Consider the following 17,500-nt stretch of genomic DNA (forward strand, 5'->3'; position numbering starts at 1 on the left):
AATGAATTGTTAAGTCCTTTGAGACATTTGTGATTTGGGGCTATATAAATAAACATTGATTGATTTTGTGTTGAGAATTAAAATAAAGACATTTAAAAAAAAAAACAATTTAATAAATATTTTCTTGCGGCCCAGCCTCACCCAGACTGTGCATCCAGTGCCCCCCCCCCCGGTAAATTGAGTTAGAGACCCCTGCTTTAATTTCTCCATGTGGAAAAAGTTTGGACACCCCTGCTGTGGAACATTAGGCCGGCCCGCTATTTTGTTCCTACCCGGCGGAAAAGCCACGCAGCACACATAACGACAACAACGGTTTGTTGACAACTTCGCACAAAGTGATGGCTCATTTTATGTTGATTTTGTCTGGCTTTTGCCATAAAATCACATTAATAAGCTGCGTGGTTTAGTTAATACCTCCATCCACTCACACCAGCTCGGTAGAGTTTAGCCGGCCTCTTAGCTCAGTCGTGTCCGAGTTTAGTTAGCCTGTTAGCCGCTAAGTAAACAGAATGGGCGACGGCGCCATTAGCCCTAAAATTGGCAACATGAAGGCTTTGCTGGGAATAGTCGCCGGAGCCGGAGCTTCTTACGGGTTGTACAAGCTTCTGAGCGGGGGAGGCTTCAAGAGGTACAAGAAAAGTGTGAACTGGGAAGGCGCGGCTTTGAAGGGCGGTCCGCCCGGGGAAGGAAGCCCTCGGCCGGGCAGCCTGCTGGCCAAAGTGTCGGGACTGGACGTCGTCTGTCCTCAAGGCGAGCGGACGGATGCTGCTTCAGGCAAGTCTGGTTTATGTCAAAAATGGATGAAAACCACTGAATGAATCACATTTCAGTGTGAGGATGTTGAAATTGTGTTTTTATTTGTATATGTATTAGAGATGCACGGATAGGCAGAGGTGGGTAGTAACGCGCTACATTTACTCCGTTACATCTACTTGAGTAACTTTTGGGATAAATTGTACTTCTAAGAGTAGTTTTTATGCAACATACTTTTACTTTTACTTGAGTATATTTATAGAGAAGAAACGCTACTTTTACTCCGCTCCATTTATCTGCAATCAGGTCGCTACTCGCTACTTTTTTTTATCGATCTGTTAATGCACGTTTGGTTTGTTTTGATTTTGTCAGACATGCATTCAAAGTAGGAACTACGCATGCCTGCTTTTCACCAATCAAATGCAGTCACCGGTGACGTTGGACCAATCAAACAGAGCCAGGTGGTCACGTGACCGTCACACGTAGAACCCGACATGTTGAAAAACTTATTGGGGTGTTACCATTTAGTGTTCAATTGTACGGAATATGTACTGTACTGTGCAATCTACTAATACAAGTTTCAATCAATCAACCAATCAATCAAAAGTGTGAAGGAAAAAAGAGACTTTTTTATTTCAACCGTACTTCCCGTCAAAAGCCTAAAGACCGATCACACAGTTCCTGTCTTCACAATAAAAGCGCCGCTCCATCGCGCCTGCGCTAACAAAATAAGAGTCTCCGGAAGCCAGAGCAAACAAGCGAGCAAGCTACGGAGTTTGCCGCCAATGCATTTCTTGTAAAGTGTATAAAAACGAATATGGAAGCTGGACAAATAAGATGCCAAAAACCAACGACTTTCATGTGGTATTAGACAGAAAGGAGGAACTTTTTTTCTCCTCCATTTGAAAACCGGGACGTTATCAGCACTATACTGTCTGATTCCAATCAATGCAAGTCATCAGAATCAGGTAATACACCAACTTATATTCTTGTCTTCATTAAAGATAGGAATCTATATGTTAAACATGCATGTATATTCATTAAAACACCGTTAACATGTAAACAAAAACGGCAAAATAAATAAGTATAAATTATATACTGTATATATAAAGGTATGTATATATATATATGATATGTGTGTGTATGTATATATGAGGTAGACCACCTCAACATGGTCATTTATTAAGTAATTGATTAATGTTGAAAAACTTATTGGGGTGTTACCATTTAGTGTTCAATTGTACGGAATATGTACTGTACTGTGCAATCTACTAATAAAAGTTTCAATCAATCAACCAATCAATCAAAAGTGTGAAGGAAAAAAGACACTTTTTTATTTCAACCGTACTTCCCGTCAAAAGCCTAAAGACCGATCACACAGTTCCTGTCTTCACAATAAAAGCGCCGCTCCATCGCGCCTGCGCTAACAAAATAAGAGTCTCCGGAAGCCAGAGCAAACAAGCGAGCAAGCTACGGAGTTTGCCGCCAATGCATTTCTTGTAAAGTGTGTAAAAACGAATATGGAAGCTGGACAAATAAGATGCCAAAAACCAACGACTTTCATGTGGTATTAGACAGAAAAGAGGAACTTTTTTTCTCCTCCATTTGAAAACCGGGACGTTATCAGCACTATACTGTCTGATTCCAATCAATGCAAGTCATCAGAATCAGGTAATACACCAACTTATATTCTTGTCGTCATTAAAGATAGGAATCTATATGTTAAACATGCATGTAAAACACCGTTAACATGTAAACAAAAACGGCAAAATAAATAAGTATAAATTATATACTGTATATATAAAGGTGTGTATATATATATATGATATGTGTGTGTATGTATATATGAGGTAGACCACCTCAACATGGTCATTTATTAAGTAATTGATTAATGTTGAAAAACTTATTGGGGTGTTACCATTTAGTGTTCAATTGTACGGAATATGTACTGTACTGTGCAATCTAATAATACAAGTTTCAATCAATCAATCAATCAATCAATCAATCAATCAATGCCTACTGAGCCTATGGTGCTGTTAAGTTATTGTGGCTCAATTTGCCTTAATTTTTTTTTATTCTAATGTTTTATTATTTAATATATAATATTGTTTTAGTTGCTTAAGAGATATTCCTGGCTCTGAATTTGCTCATTGCTATATTTTTGTTTTTGTGCATTATTTGTTGCCGTAATCATTAAACGAACAGGTTACTCATCAGTTACTCAGTACTTGAGTAGTTTTTTCACAATATACTTTTTACTTTTACTCAAGTAAATATTAGGGTGACTACTCCTTACTTTTACTTGAGTAATAAATCTCTAAAGTAACAGTACTCTTACTTGAGTACAATTTCTGGCTACTCTACCCACCTCTGCGGATAGGCAATTATAACGTCCGCAACCGCATCACCGAAGTTGTCATCCACCCGCCGTCCACCTGAACTAACATTTTATCAGGACCGTACCCGCCCGCCAACCGCCTGCTGAAATACACCAGAGGTCGGCTGCCTTTATCACTCACAGAGATAATAATAATGTATTAGATTTATATCGCACTTTTCTATTATTAGATACTCAAAGCACTCACAGAGAAGTGGTAACCCATCATTCATTCACACAAAGGTGGTGGTAAGCTACATCAGTAGCCACAGCTGCCCTGGGGTAGACTGACGGAAGCGTGGCTGCCAGTTTGCGCCTACGGCCCCTCCGACCACCTACCAATCATTCATTCACCAGTGTGAGCGGCACGGGGGGCAAGGGTGAAGTGTCCTGCCCAAGGACACAGCGGCAGCGATTTGGATGTCAGTAGGTGGGAAGCGAACCTGCAACCCTCAGGTTTCTGGCATGTCCGCTCTACCCGCTACGCCATGCCGGCCCCCATTATGATATTTAATCCTGTTTCACAGAGTATCGAAGACGATTGGAGCCGCAAACGTTTTCGCGATTATCCAAAAGCGTTCCTCCTGATGACAAGAATATGGGCGTGCCGTGAAGCTATTGCCTTAGACACCTTCAACAACATGTATGAACCAATTGTTGGTCCAGCAACATGTTGTTTGCAGCTTCAGCAATCACACGTACAAGATTGAAACACATACTGGGTGATACAGAGTACACTGATGGTTGTGATACAAACAACTTTAACACTTACTAATATGCGCCACGCTGTGAAGCCACACAATTCAAGATTGACAAATACATCTCGGGAGAACATCCTCACAGTAACACAACAAAAACGTAACACAACAAATACCCATAATCCTTTGTATTCGTGACACTTCCTGAATATAATTTACACCCCCGCTCTCCCAACCCCGCCCACCTCTCTTCTTTTTTGTGTCATCTCCTACATTATCTTATTTGTTTCCTTCTTGTTTGTCTTCTTCATTTTTTTCTCTTCTCTTCTTGTGTCCCTCGTCTCCTTTGTCTTAGCTCGGTTGGTAGAGCGGCCGTGCCAGCAACTTGAGGGTTGCAGGTTCAATTCCCGCTTCCGCCATCCTAGTCACTGCCGTTGTGTCCTTGGGCAAGACACTTTACCCACCTTCTCCCAGTGCCACCCACACTGGTTTAAATGTAACTTAGATATTGGGTTTCACTATGTAAAGCGCTTTGAGTCACTAGAGAAAAGCGCTATATAAATATAATTCACTTCACTTCACTTACCGACGCATGGGGGGGGGTATAAAATATATTCAGGAGTGTCACGAATACAAAGGATTATGGGTATTTGTTGTGTTGCGTTTATGTTGTGTTACTGTGAGGATGTTCTCCCGAAATGTGTTTGTCGTTCTTAATTGGTGTGGCTTCACAGCGTGGCGCATATTGCTAAGAGTGTTAACATTTTTATATCACAACCATTAGTGTACTCTGTGTAACCCAGTATGCCTTGCAGTCGTGTGCGTGTTGCCGCAGAAGCCGCACACAACATGTTGCTGGACTGACAAGCAGATCGTACATGTTGTAGAAGGCGACAAAGACAATTGCTTCATAGCACGCCCTAATAATAGCGTCTCCTATTGTCTTCTTCGCTTTAAGACACGGGTCTTAAATGGCTCTTAAAATGGCAAAAGATACCGGTCCCAGAACCATGTATATCAAATATTTCTGGATGATTCAGCCGCCACCCGCCCGAATCTAATTAAAGTCTATTTTTTCGTCATGTCAACCGCCCGACCCGCTGATGGGACCGCAAACCGCGCATCTCTAATATGTATGGTGCAATCAAATGTGATGTAGGGAAATACAAACCCCGTTTCTATATGACTTCTATTGGATGTAAATATAAACGGAATACAATGATTTGCGAATCATTTTCAACCCGTATTCAGTTGAATATGCTACAAAGACAACGTATTTGATGGTCAAACTGATAAACATTTTGTTGTTGTTGCAAATAATCATTAACTCTAGAATTTGATGCCAGCAATACGTGACAAAGAAGTTGGGCTAGTTGGCAATAAATACTGATAAAGTTGAGGAATGCTCATCAAACACTTTTTTTGGAACATCCCACAGGTGCGCAGGCTAATTGGGAACAGGTGGGTGCCATGATTGGGTGTAAAAACAGCTTCCCAGAAAATGCTCAGTCTTTCACAAGAAAGGATGGGGCGAGGTACACCCCTTTGTCCACAACTGCGTGAGCAAATAGTCAAACAGTTTAAGAACAACTTTTTTCAAAGTGCAATTGCAAGAAATTTAGGGATTTCAACATCTACGGTCCATAGTGTCATCAAAAGGTTCAGAGAATCTGGAGAAATCACTCCACTTAAGTGGCATGGCCGGAAACCAACATTGAATGACCGTGACCTTAGATCCCTCAGACGGCACCGTATCTAAAACCGACATCAATCTCTAAAGGATATCACCAAATGGGCTCAGGAACACTTCAGAAAACCACTGTCACTAAATATAGTTCGTCGCTACATCTGTAAGTGCAAGTTAAAACTCTACTATGCAAAGCGAAAGGCATTTATCAACAACATCCAGAAACGCCGCCGGCTTCTCTGGGCCAGAGATCATCCAAGATGGACTGATGCAAAATCGAAAAATGTTCTGTGGTCTGACGAGTCCACATTTCAATTTGTTTTTGGAAATATTCGACATTGTGTCATCCGAACCAAAAGGGAAGCAAACCATCCAGACTGTTATCGACGCAAAGTTCAAAAGCCAGCATCTGTGACGGTATGGGGGTGCATTAGTGCCCAAGGCATGGGTAACTTACACATCTGTGAAGGCACCATTAATGCTGAAAGGTACATACAGGTTTTGGAACAACATATTCTGCCATCTAAGCGCCGTCTTTTTCATGGACTCCCCTGATTATTTCAGCAAGACAATGCCAAGCCACATTCAGCACGTGTTACAACAGCGTGGCTTCGTAAAAAAAGAGTGCGGGTACTTTCCTGGCCCGCCTGCATTCCAGACCCGTCTCCCATGGAAAATGTGTGGCGCATTATGAAGCGTAAAAGACGACAGCGGAGACTCCGGACTGTTGAACGACTGAAGGTCTACATAAAACAAGAATGGGAAAGAATTCCACTTTCTAAGCTTCAACAATTAGTTTCCTCAGTTCCCAAACGTTTATTGAGTGTGTTTAAAAGAAAAGGTGGTGTAACAGTGGTGAACATGCCCTTTCCCAACTACTTTGGCACGTGTTGCAGCCAGCCATGAAATTCTAAGTTAATTAATAATTGCAAAACAAAAATAAAGTTTATGAATTTCAACATCAAAAATCTTGTCTTTCTAGTGCATTCAATTGAATTTTTATTTACCTCTACCACAATATCCCAACTCAAATGGAAACAGGTTTTGTACACTATATTGCCAAAAGTACTTGGCCGCCCATCCAAATGATGACAATCAGGTGTCCTAATCACTTGGCCCGGCCACAGGTGTATCAAATCAAGCACTTGGGCATGGAGACTGTTTTTACAAACATTTGTGAAAGAATGGGCCACTCTCAGTGATTTCCAGCGTGGAACTACCTGTGCAACAAATCCAGTCCAAATATGTTTTTTAAGTGCGCCTTATAGTCCGGAAAATACGATAATGTCCATTCATTTCAGTGCCAACATTTTCTTCGTCTTGTTTCAAAAGTTAATTTAAACTTTTCTAAATCACACGTTGGTCGGCACAGGCGACACCACGCATCAGACCCCGGGTAACTTGCAACCGGAGCACCTGAAAATGCTGCTGACGTGTCTTCAAACCAGTACGAGTCCATCCGACAGGTGTCGTCTTTTACTCACATTAGGAAACGCCGCGGCCTTTACCGTGAATCAGGTACTGGCCCCTCAAAAACATCACATTCCCGATGTCATGCTGGGTATGTACACAAACATGTTTACCCCTTTGTCCCCCTACAGAACATTATTCGTGAGTTTAAAGGGATTCCAGTCATAGGTGGCCTCCTCTCTGACCCGGCACCTGAGGTTAAAACACACGCTCTGAATGCTTTGAGTAATCTGTGCATGAACACGGAAAACCAGGAGCAACTGAAGGTAGACAAGCATATCTTCTGCATGCAAAATGTTGTTTGTCTGGTAACTGAACAGGACGAGCCCATCTCTGTCCGTGCAGGTTTATGTGCCACAAGTGCTGGAGTCGATCGAGATGTCTCCGGTGAACTCTGACCTCCAGCTCGGCGCTCTCAGGCTGCTAACGAATCTGTCCGTCACGGACAAACACCAGTACTTACTCAAGGACTCTGTGACCCTTTTGCTCTCGCTGCTCGTGGTGTGCAATGAAGAGTTACAGGTAAGCTCCTTCGCCTCTTGGTAAATGTTCTTGTATTACAAACCCCAAAAGCAGTGACGTCGGCACGTTGTGTAAATGGTAAATAAAAACAGAATACAATGATTTGCAAATCCTTTTCAACTTACATTCAATTGAGTAGACTGCAAAGACAATATATTTAATGTTCAAACTAAAAAAAACTTCATTTTGTTTTTGCAAATAATGTGTGGAGGGGGGCGTGGTCTGCGGGCCTGCCGCGGAGCGGGTTGTGGAAGGACCAGCCTTGAAGCACAGCTGGCAGGTGATTGGATTACCCAGTTGGGGTTGATCATCCAATCACCTGCCACGCTTATTAAATGGTAAATAAAATGGTAAATGGTTGTACTTGTATAGCGCTTTTCTACCCCTTTTTAAGGAGCCCAAAGCGCTTTGACAGTATTTCCACATCCACCCATTCACACACTGATGGCGGGAGCTGCCATGCAAGGCGCTAACCAGGGCCCATCAGGAGCAAGGGTGAAGTGTCTTGCTCAAGGAAAAAACTGACGTGACTGGGATGGTAGAAGGTGGGGATTGAACCAATAACCCTCGGATTGCACAGCCACTCTTCCAACTTCGCCACGCCGTCCCCCAATTAGCAGCAGCCGAGACGAGACAAGTTGTTGGAGTTGGAGTTTGAGCTCGAGGCGCCAGACATGCGCACGAGACCAAGGCCGTAAGAGGAAGAGCAGCCGAAAGACTGAAAAGTTGATGAAAAAGAGTGCTAACCTGGCGCGTGTGCACACAATAAAACATTGTTGGACCAGAGTACCGGGCTCACGAGAGGATCTTTTTGGTCAGAAAAACCCACAGGAGGGCAACTTTCACATAATCATTCACTTCTAATTTACTGGCAGCAACACACTGCAAAAAAAAGTTGTCACTGGGGTATTTTTACCAGTGTGTTACATGGCCTTTCCTTTTAACAACACTATAAAGGTTTGGGAACTGAGGAGACACATTTTTGAAGTGTAATTATTTCCCATTCTTGCTTGATGTACAGCTTAAGTTGTTCAGCAGTCTCCCTTCTGCTATTTTAGGCTTCATAATGCACCACACATTTTCAATAGGAGACAGGTCTGGACTACAGGCAGGCCAGTCTAGTACCCGCACTCTTTTTACTACAAAGCCAGGCTGTTGTAACGTGTGGCTTGGCATTGTCTTGCGGAAATAAGCAGGAGCGTCCATGATAACGTTGCTTGGATGGCAACATATGTTGCCCTAAAACCTGTATGTACCTTTCAGCAGTCAGGGTGCCTTCACAGATTTGTAAGTTACCCATGCCTTGGGCACTGATACACCCCCATACCATCACAGATGCTGGCTTTTCAACTTTGCGCCTTTAACAATCTGGATGGTTCTTTTCCTCTCCTGTCCAGTTTCCAAAAACAATTTGAAATGTGGACTTGTCAGACCACAGAACACTTTTCCACTTTGCATCGGTCCATCTTAGATAAGCTCGGGCCCAGCAAAGGCGGCGGCGTTTCTGGGTGTTGTTGATAAATGGCTTCCGCTTTGCATCGTAGAGTTTTATCTTGCACTTACAGATGTAGCCACAGACTGTAGTTACTGACAGTGGTTTTCTGAAGTGTTCCTGAGCCCATGTGGTGATATCCTTTACACACTGATGTCGCTTTTTGATGCAGTACTGCCTGAGGGAACAAAGGACTGTAATATGGCTTACGTGCAGCAATTTATCCAGATTAGCTCAACCTTTTGATGATATTACAGACCGTAGATGGTGAAATCCCTAAATTCCTTGCAATAGCTAATTGAGAAATGTTGTTCTCAAACAATTTGCTCAGGCATCTGTTGACAAAGTGGTGACCCTCGCCCCGTCCTTGTTTGTGAATGACTGAGCTTTAATATCCAATCATGGCAACCACCTGTTCCCAATTAGCCTGTTCACCTGTGGGATGTTCCAAATAACTGTCTGATGTGCATCCCTCAACTTTCTCCGTCTTTTTTGCCACTTGTGGCAGCTTTTTTGAAACATGTTGCCGGCATCAAATTCCAAATGAGCTCATAATCACAAAAAAATAACGCTATCCAGTTCAAACGTTAAGTATCTCGTCTTTGCAGTCTATTCATTTGAATATAAGTTGAAAACTATTTGCAAATCATTGTATTCTGTTTTTATTTACCATTTACACATCATGACAACTCCACTGGTTTTGGGGTTTGTATCGTTTATCGATTTTTGTTCAATAACCGTGAACACTTTGTTTCAGGTTCAGACCTTAAAAGTGCTGGTGAATTTGTCATCTAATCCAGACATGATGGATGATATTGTTCAGGCTCAGGTAAGCGGCTTGATTTAGGATGCGTCACATAGCCCCTCAATCACGATACAGTTAGCTCTGAATGTGAAGTGAAGTGTGAAGTGAATTATATTTATATAGCGCTTTTCTCAAGTGACTCAAAGCGCTTTACATAGTGACACCCAATATCTAAGTTACATTTAAACCAGTGTGGGTGGCACTGGGAGCAGGTGGGTAAAGTGTCTTGCCCAAGGACACAACGACAGTGACTAGGATGGCACAAGCGGGAATCGAACCTGCAACCCTCAAGTTGCTGGCACGGCCACTCTACCAACCGAGCTATGCCGATTGTGCAAGTTCTCCTTTTTTGGCACAACACACCCATACAGGGACCAAAATTGTTTAATCATTACTCAAACGGCGTTCGTAAAGTCACAAAATATTTCAAATTACCGTATTTTCCGAACCATACGGTGCAATGCCGATCAGCATATTAAAGGAGTCATATTATTATGATTTTTTTCGAAATGTAAACACTTCCTTGTGGCCTACATAAATTGTACTGTATATTTCGGAGTATAAGTCGCACCTGCTGAAAATGCATAATAAAGTAGGAAAAAACATATACCGTATTTCCTTGAATTGCCGCCTGGTATATAGTATGCGCCTGCCTACTATGTACCCGTTGAGTTGAGTTCATACCAAAAAGTTCTATTTTGGTTTCATCTGACCACATGACATTCTCCCAATCCTATTCTGTATCATCCATGTATCCGTTTTGGTATAAACTCAACTCGTCGTGTTTGGAGGAAGAAGAATACTGAGTTGCATCCCAAGAACACCACACCTACTGTGAAGCATGGGGGTGGAAACATCATGGTTTGGGGCTGCTAAGGAGACAGGACGATTGATTGATAAATCATCAATCAATCAATGTTTACTTATATAGCCCTAAATCACTAGTGTCTCAAAGGGCTGCACAAACCACTACGACATCCTCGGTAGGCCCACATAAGGGCAAGGAAAAACTCACACCCAGTGGGACGTCGGTGACAATGATGACTATGAGAACCTTGGAGAGGAGGAAGGCAATGGATGTCGAGCGGGTCTAACATGATACTGTGAAAGTTCAATCCATAATGGATCCAAGACAGTCGCAAGAGTCCAGTCCAAAGCGGATCCAACACATCAGCGAGAGTCCTGTTCACAGCGGAGCCAGCAGGAAACCATCCCAAGCGGAGGCGGATCAGCAGCGCAGAGATGTCCCCAGCCGATACACAGGCGAGCAGTACATGGCCACCGGATCGGACCGGACCCCCTCCACAAGGGAGAGTGGGACATAGGAGAAAAAGAAAAGAAACGGCAGATCAACTGGTCTAAAAAGGGAGTCTATTTAAAGGCTAGAGTATACAAATGAGTTTTAAGGTGAGACTTAAATGCTTCTACTGAGGTAGCATCTGGAACTGAGGGCATTCCAGAGTACTGGAGCCCGAACGGAAAACGCTCTACAGCCCGCATACTTTTTTTGGGCTTTGGGAATCACTAATAAGCCGGAGTCCTTTGAACGCAGATTTCTTGCCGGAACATATGGTACAATACAATCGGCAAGATAGGATGGAGCTAGACCGTGTAGTATTTTATAGGTAAGTAGTAAAACCTTAAAGTCACATCTTAAGTGCACAGGAAGCCAGTGCAGGTGAGCCAGTACAGGCGTAATGTGATCAAACTTTCTTGTTCTTGTCAAAAGTCTAGCAGCCGCATTTTGCACCAACTGTAATCTTTTAATGCTAGACATGGGGAGACCCGAAAATAGTGCGTTACAGTAATCGAGACGAGACGTAACAAACGCATGGATACTGATCTCAGCGTCTTTAGTGGACAGAATGGTGCGAATTTTAGCGATATTACGGAGATGAAAAAGGCCGTTTTAGTAACGCTTTTAATGTGTGACCTAAAGGAGAGAGCTAAGGGGACAGGACGATTGATCCGTGTTAAGGAAAGAATGAATGGGGCCATGTATCGTGAGATTTTGAGCCAAAACCTCCTTCCATCAGTGAGAGCTTTGAATGGTTGACCAAAATACTTATTTTACAAATAAATTATTTAACATTCCTACAATGTGAATTCCTGAATTTTTTTTTTCCACATTCTGTCTCTCACAGTTGAAGTGTACCTACGATGAAAATTACAGACCTCTGACATCATTTTAAGTGGGAGAACTTGCACAATCGGTGGCTGACTAAATACTTTTTTGCCTCACTGTATGCGAGTCAAGGCAGGTGGCCAAATACTTTTGGCAATATAGGTATGGGCTTCACGGTGGCAGAGGGGTTAGTGCGTCTGCCTCACAATACGAAGGTACTGCAGTCCTGGGTTCAAATCCAGGCTCGGAATCTTTCTGTGTGGAGTTTGCATGTTCTCCCCGTGAATGCGTGGGTTCCCTCCGGGTACTCCGGCTTCCTCCCACCTCCAAAGACATGCACCTGGGGATAGGCCCCTCCCACTTCCAAAGACATGCACCTGGGGATAGGTTGATTGGCAACACTAAATTGGCCCTAGTGTGTGAATGTGAGTGTGAATGTTATCTGTCTATCTGTGTTGGCCCTGCGATGAGGTGGCGACTTGTCCAGGGTGTACACCGCCTTCCGCCCGATTGTAGCTGAGATAGGCGCCAGCGCCCCCCGCGACCCCGAAAGGGAATAAGCGGCAGAAAATGGATGGATGGATGTTGTCCGTCTATCTGTGTTGGCCCTGCGATGAGGTGGCGACTTGTCCAGGGTGTACCCCGCCTTCCGCCCGATTGTAGCTGAGATAGGCGCCAGCGCCCCCCGCGACCCCGAAAGGGAATAAGCGGCAGAAAATGGATGGATGGATGATGTCCGTCTATCTGTGTTGGCCCTGCGATGAGGTGGCGACTTGTCCAGGGTGTACCCCGCCTTCCGCCCGATTGTAGCTGAGATAGGCGCCAGCGCCCCCCGCGACCCCGAAAGGGAATAAGCGGCAGAAAATGGATGGATGGATGTTGTCCGTCTATCTGTGTTGGCCCTGCGATGAGGTGGCGACTTGTCCAGGGTGTACCCCGCCTTCTGCCCGATTGTAGCTGAGATAGGCGCCAGCGCCCCCCGCGACCCCGAAAGGGAATAAGCGGCAGAAAATGGATGGATGGATGTTGTCCGTCTATCTGTGTTGGCCCTGCGATGAGGTGGCGACTTGTCCAGGGTGTACCCCGCCTTCCGCCCGATTGTAGCTGAGATAGGCGCCAGCGCCCCCCGCGACCCCGAAAGGGAATAAGCGGTAGAAAATGGATGGATGGATGGGTATATATAGTGCAGCCTGCACCCACTAGAGGGCAGTAAAGTTAAATAGCTCTCATCCTCCATATAGAAAGTGAGTTTTTTTGTCAAAAATACCGTTTGTCAATTCGTCATTATTCCTCTCACTCATGAATAATACCTCATAAAACTACCACAACTTGCACAATCAAGCTTATTTGATTGCATGTGTTTAAAAATGTATAAAAATGTGTAAATGTGGGACGGCGTGGCGCAGTGGGAAAGTGGCCGTGCGCAACCCGAGGGTCACTGGTTCAAATCCCACCTAGAACCAACCTCGTCACGTCCGTTGTGTCCTGAGCAAGACACTTCACCCTTGCTCCTGATGGGTGCTGGTTGGCGCCTTGCATGGCAGCTCCCTCCATCAGTGTGTGAATGTGTGTGTGAATGGGTAAATGTGGAAATAGTGTCAAAGCGCTTTGAGTACCTTGAAGGTAGAAAAGCGCTATACAAGTACAACCCATTTATTTATTTATTTAATATGTCACTTTGTAGCCGCTAGTATTGACTGTAAGATCAGAACGTTCCTGTGTGCTTTGGCCCCCAGGCCCCAGCTTCCGTCATGCTGCTCTTTGACGTGCAAACCGCCTCGTCGGTGCTCCTGCGGCTGCTGACGTTCGCCGGCAACCTGAAGGCCTGGAGGCCGTCGGCGCAGGTGGCCGACCAGCTGCGGCGGAAGCAGGACTGCCTCTTCCGGGTGATGCTGGACGAGTCGTCGCAGCTCCAGGGCCGACTGGTGGAGCTGCTGTCACACCCCGACAAGGAGCTTCAAGCACAGGTGGCCCGTGTATTGACGTAAACCCTTCTTTTTTTTTGATGATGCATCGCCAATGTCATCGACTTAATAATTTAGCAAGGAAGTGAGAAGTAGCAACTTTTTTGCACCAGCAGTCACCTGACACAGTTCCATCGATGGAACACTTTTTACTGCGTCATTCTTTACTGCCCTTTTGAAAAAAAAAATATTTTGAAAGAAGCGGTTCTTGTTTTTCAAAGAGCGACAGGACCTCCTCGTTGTTGCCAAAGAAGTATTAGGGCCGTGCTGTTGGAAAACTAGTACAACTAGGAGAGAAATAGGACTTTATGAAATTAAAAGCCTTATTTTTTTCTAATAAAAGGGACGAATAACCGGACGATAAAGTCAGTATTAGTGTCTTTCAGAAAACAGCTAAATATTGATACTATCAATATTTGTGGAGAACATTTTACTTTGTTTGTCTAACACTAATGTTTTGATTTTGATGCACTGATACGTTTATGATTAAAATATTATGACTTGCTGCAAAATTATGTATTTTGTACATATGCCTTTTATTCTCCAACAATTTCAAGTCTTTTGCTATCATTACAAGTTAATTGCAGTTGCATATTTTTAAAATATTAAAATATAAATATACACTGTAATCATTTTTGAGTAAAATTTGATGTGTTTAAAAAATATATATTTTATCATTAATCTATTAAGAGGACACATTTTCTTCTAAGTTAAATAAAAAAATATGAAATGATAATTATATACTGAGTTTATGTATGTGTGTATCATTTTATATATATATATATATATATATATATATATATATATATATATACACATATGTGTTGTGTGTGTTTATATACGTGTGTGTATATATATATACGTGTGTGTGTGTGTGTGTATATATATATATATACATGTATGTGTAAAGAGTTTACGTATATATATAAATACATATTTATATAAACATATATGTATATACATACACACACATATGTATATATATATATATATATATATATATATATATATATATATTCACATTACACACACATCAATCAATGTTTATCAATCAATGTTTATTTATATAGCTCCAAATCACAAATGTCTCAAAGGACTGCACAAATCATTACGACTACAACATCCTCGGAAGGACCCACAAAAGGGCAAAGAAAACTCACACCCAGTGGTCAGGGATAATTCACATCCAGTGGGACGCCAGTGACAATGCTGACTATGAGAAACCTTGGAGAGGACCTCAGATGTGGGCAACCCCCCCTATCTAGGGGACCGAAAGCAATGGATGTCGAGCGGGTCTAACATGATACTGAGAAAGTTCAATCCATAGTGGCTCCAACACAGCCGCGAGAGTTCAGTTCAAGCGGATCCAAGACAGCAGCGAGAGTCCCGTCCACAGGAAACCATCTCAAGCGGATCAGCAGCGTAGAGATGTCCCCAACCGATACAGGCGAGCGGTCCATCCTGGGTCCCGACGAGCGGTCCATCCTGGGTCTCGACTCTGGACAGCCAGTACTTCATCCATGGTCATCGGACCGGACCCCCTCCACATATTCATGTATATATATTTTTGTGTGTGTATGTATATATATATGTATTTATTTATGTGCACGTATGTATGTATATATGTGTATGTTTATATATGTGTATATATGTATAGATATGTATATGTTTATATATGTGTGTGTGAATGTGTGTGTATGTATATAATATATATACACGCGTGTGTTTTTGTGTGCATTTATAAAGTTGTATATGCGTGTGTGTGTGTGTATATACATATGTGTGTAATGTGTGTATATATATATGTGTATATATATACATGTCTGTGAATGTGTACATATATATATAAATACATGTATATTTATAAACATATATATATACATATATATGTGTATATATATATGTGTGTATATGTACAGTGGAAGAGGGGTTAGTGCGTCTGCCTCACAATACGAAGTTCCTGCAGTCCTGGGTTCAAATCCAGGCTCGGGATCTTTCTGTGTGGAGTTTGCATGTTCTCCCCGTGAATGCGTGGGTTCCCTCCGGGTACTCCGGCTTCCTCCCACTTCCAAAGACATGCACCTGGGGATAGGTTGATTGGCAACACTAAATTGGCCCTAGTGTGTGAATGTGAGTGTGAATGTTGTCTGTCTATCTGTGTTGGCCCTGCGATGAGGTGGCGACTTGTCCAGGGTGTACCCTGCCTTCCGCCCGATTGTAGCTGAGATAGGCGCCAGCGCCCCCCGCGACCCCGAAAGGGAATAAGCGGTAGAAAATGGATGGATGGATGTAGCGAACTGGCCCGTTATTGCCGATATCGATATTGTGTTTCTTTTTTTTTTAAAAATTCAATAATGTCAAAATATGAACAAAACACACACAACTATATTTGGAGGATAAAAGAAAACTGAACAACATTGGTATAAACTATAAATACTGTCAATACTTCGGTTGATCAGCTTACACTGAGCCCACACCGGAGCGAGGCGATACGGTACATTTGCGTATCAATCCGATATCAAGTGACTACAGGCATACAGATTCCGATACTTTTGTTTACATTTGACAGTACAAAGAGTAATATTTAAATATTACCAACACAAAACAGATATTTGAGCATAAACATGATATGATTTATCTCATCACAATGTTTTCCACCCAGTAGATACATCACTACCCTTAGTATCGATACAAATGATACGAGGATTGATTCGTCCACTTAGCCCAGGCTCGGGATGGACGATACTGCACATGTTGGTATCGAATCAATATTTTTTTTAAAAACTGAAGATATTTGAGAGCAAGGTTAAACGCTCCAATACGATGAACAGTCGTGGTCAAAAGTTTACATACACTTGAAAGAACATGACGTCATGGCTGTCTTGAGTTTCCAGTAATTTCTACAACTCTTATTTTTTTGTGATAGCGTGATTGGAGCTCATACTTGTCGGTCACTCAAAAACATTTATAAAGTTTGGTTATTTTATAAATTAATTGTGGATCACATCACATGGACAAAGATAAGTTTTCTGGAGGAAAGTTCTGTGGTCAGATGAAACAAAAATGGAGCTGTTTGGCCACAATACCCAGCAATATGTTTGGAGGAGAACAGGAACACCAGGCCTACCGTCAAGCATGGTGGTTATAGTATTATGCTCTGGGCCTGTTTTGCTGCCAATGGAACTGGTTCTTTACAGAGGGTAAATGGGACAATGAAAAAGGAGGATTACCTCCCAAGTTCTTCAGGACAACATAAAATCATCAGACCTGGAGGTTGGGTCTTGGGCGCAGTTGGGTGTTCCAACAGGACAATGACCCTAAACACACGTCAAAAGTGGTAAATGAATGTCATAATCAGTGGCCCGGATCCTGTTTTTGTCATGTTCTGTTATTTTTGGACTCCCTTTGTTCCTGTTTTGTGCACCTCTGGGTTTGTTTTTGGTTTCTATGGGGATTATTTGGGTTCACCTGCCTCCGGTTAGTGGTTGGCACGCTCACCTGCAGTCGACCACTAATCACTAACCCGCTGTAACAATGAATGGCTAAAGCAGGCGGGAATTTAGGTTTTGGAATGGCCTTCCCAAAGTCCTGACTTAAACGTGTGGAC

General features: G+C 42.9%; 1 protein-coding gene across 2 annotated transcripts; it reads left to right on the forward strand.

Moving 5' to 3' along the window:
• The first annotated feature begins 259 nt into the window (after window positions 1–259).
• Window positions 260–14,408, forward strand: armc10 (armadillo repeat containing 10). 2 transcript variants are annotated; one of them, XM_061894208.1, is made up of 6 exons: window positions 261–774; window positions 6,888–7,033; window positions 7,117–7,251; window positions 7,331–7,507; window positions 9,757–9,828; window positions 13,666–14,408. In XM_061894208.1, exons 1-6 carry the CDS (start codon window positions 510–512, stop codon window positions 13,915–13,917), a joined length of 1,047 nt encoding a protein of 348 aa, XP_061750192.1. In that variant the 5' UTR covers window positions 261–509; the 3' UTR covers window positions 13,918–14,408. The 2 variants fall into 2 exon arrangements, with proteins under 2 accessions (XP_061750193.1, XP_061750192.1); XM_061894209.1 differs by lacking the exon at window positions 9,757–9,828 and having other exon boundaries at window positions 260–774.
• Window positions 14,409–17,500: the final 3,092 nt, after the last annotated feature.

This window comes from Nerophis ophidion, linkage group LG03 (assembly GCF_033978795.1).
Source record: "Nerophis ophidion isolate RoL-2023_Sa linkage group LG03, RoL_Noph_v1.0, whole genome shotgun sequence".
Classification (NCBI taxonomy): domain Eukaryota; kingdom Metazoa; phylum Chordata; class Actinopteri; order Syngnathiformes; family Syngnathidae; genus Nerophis; species Nerophis ophidion.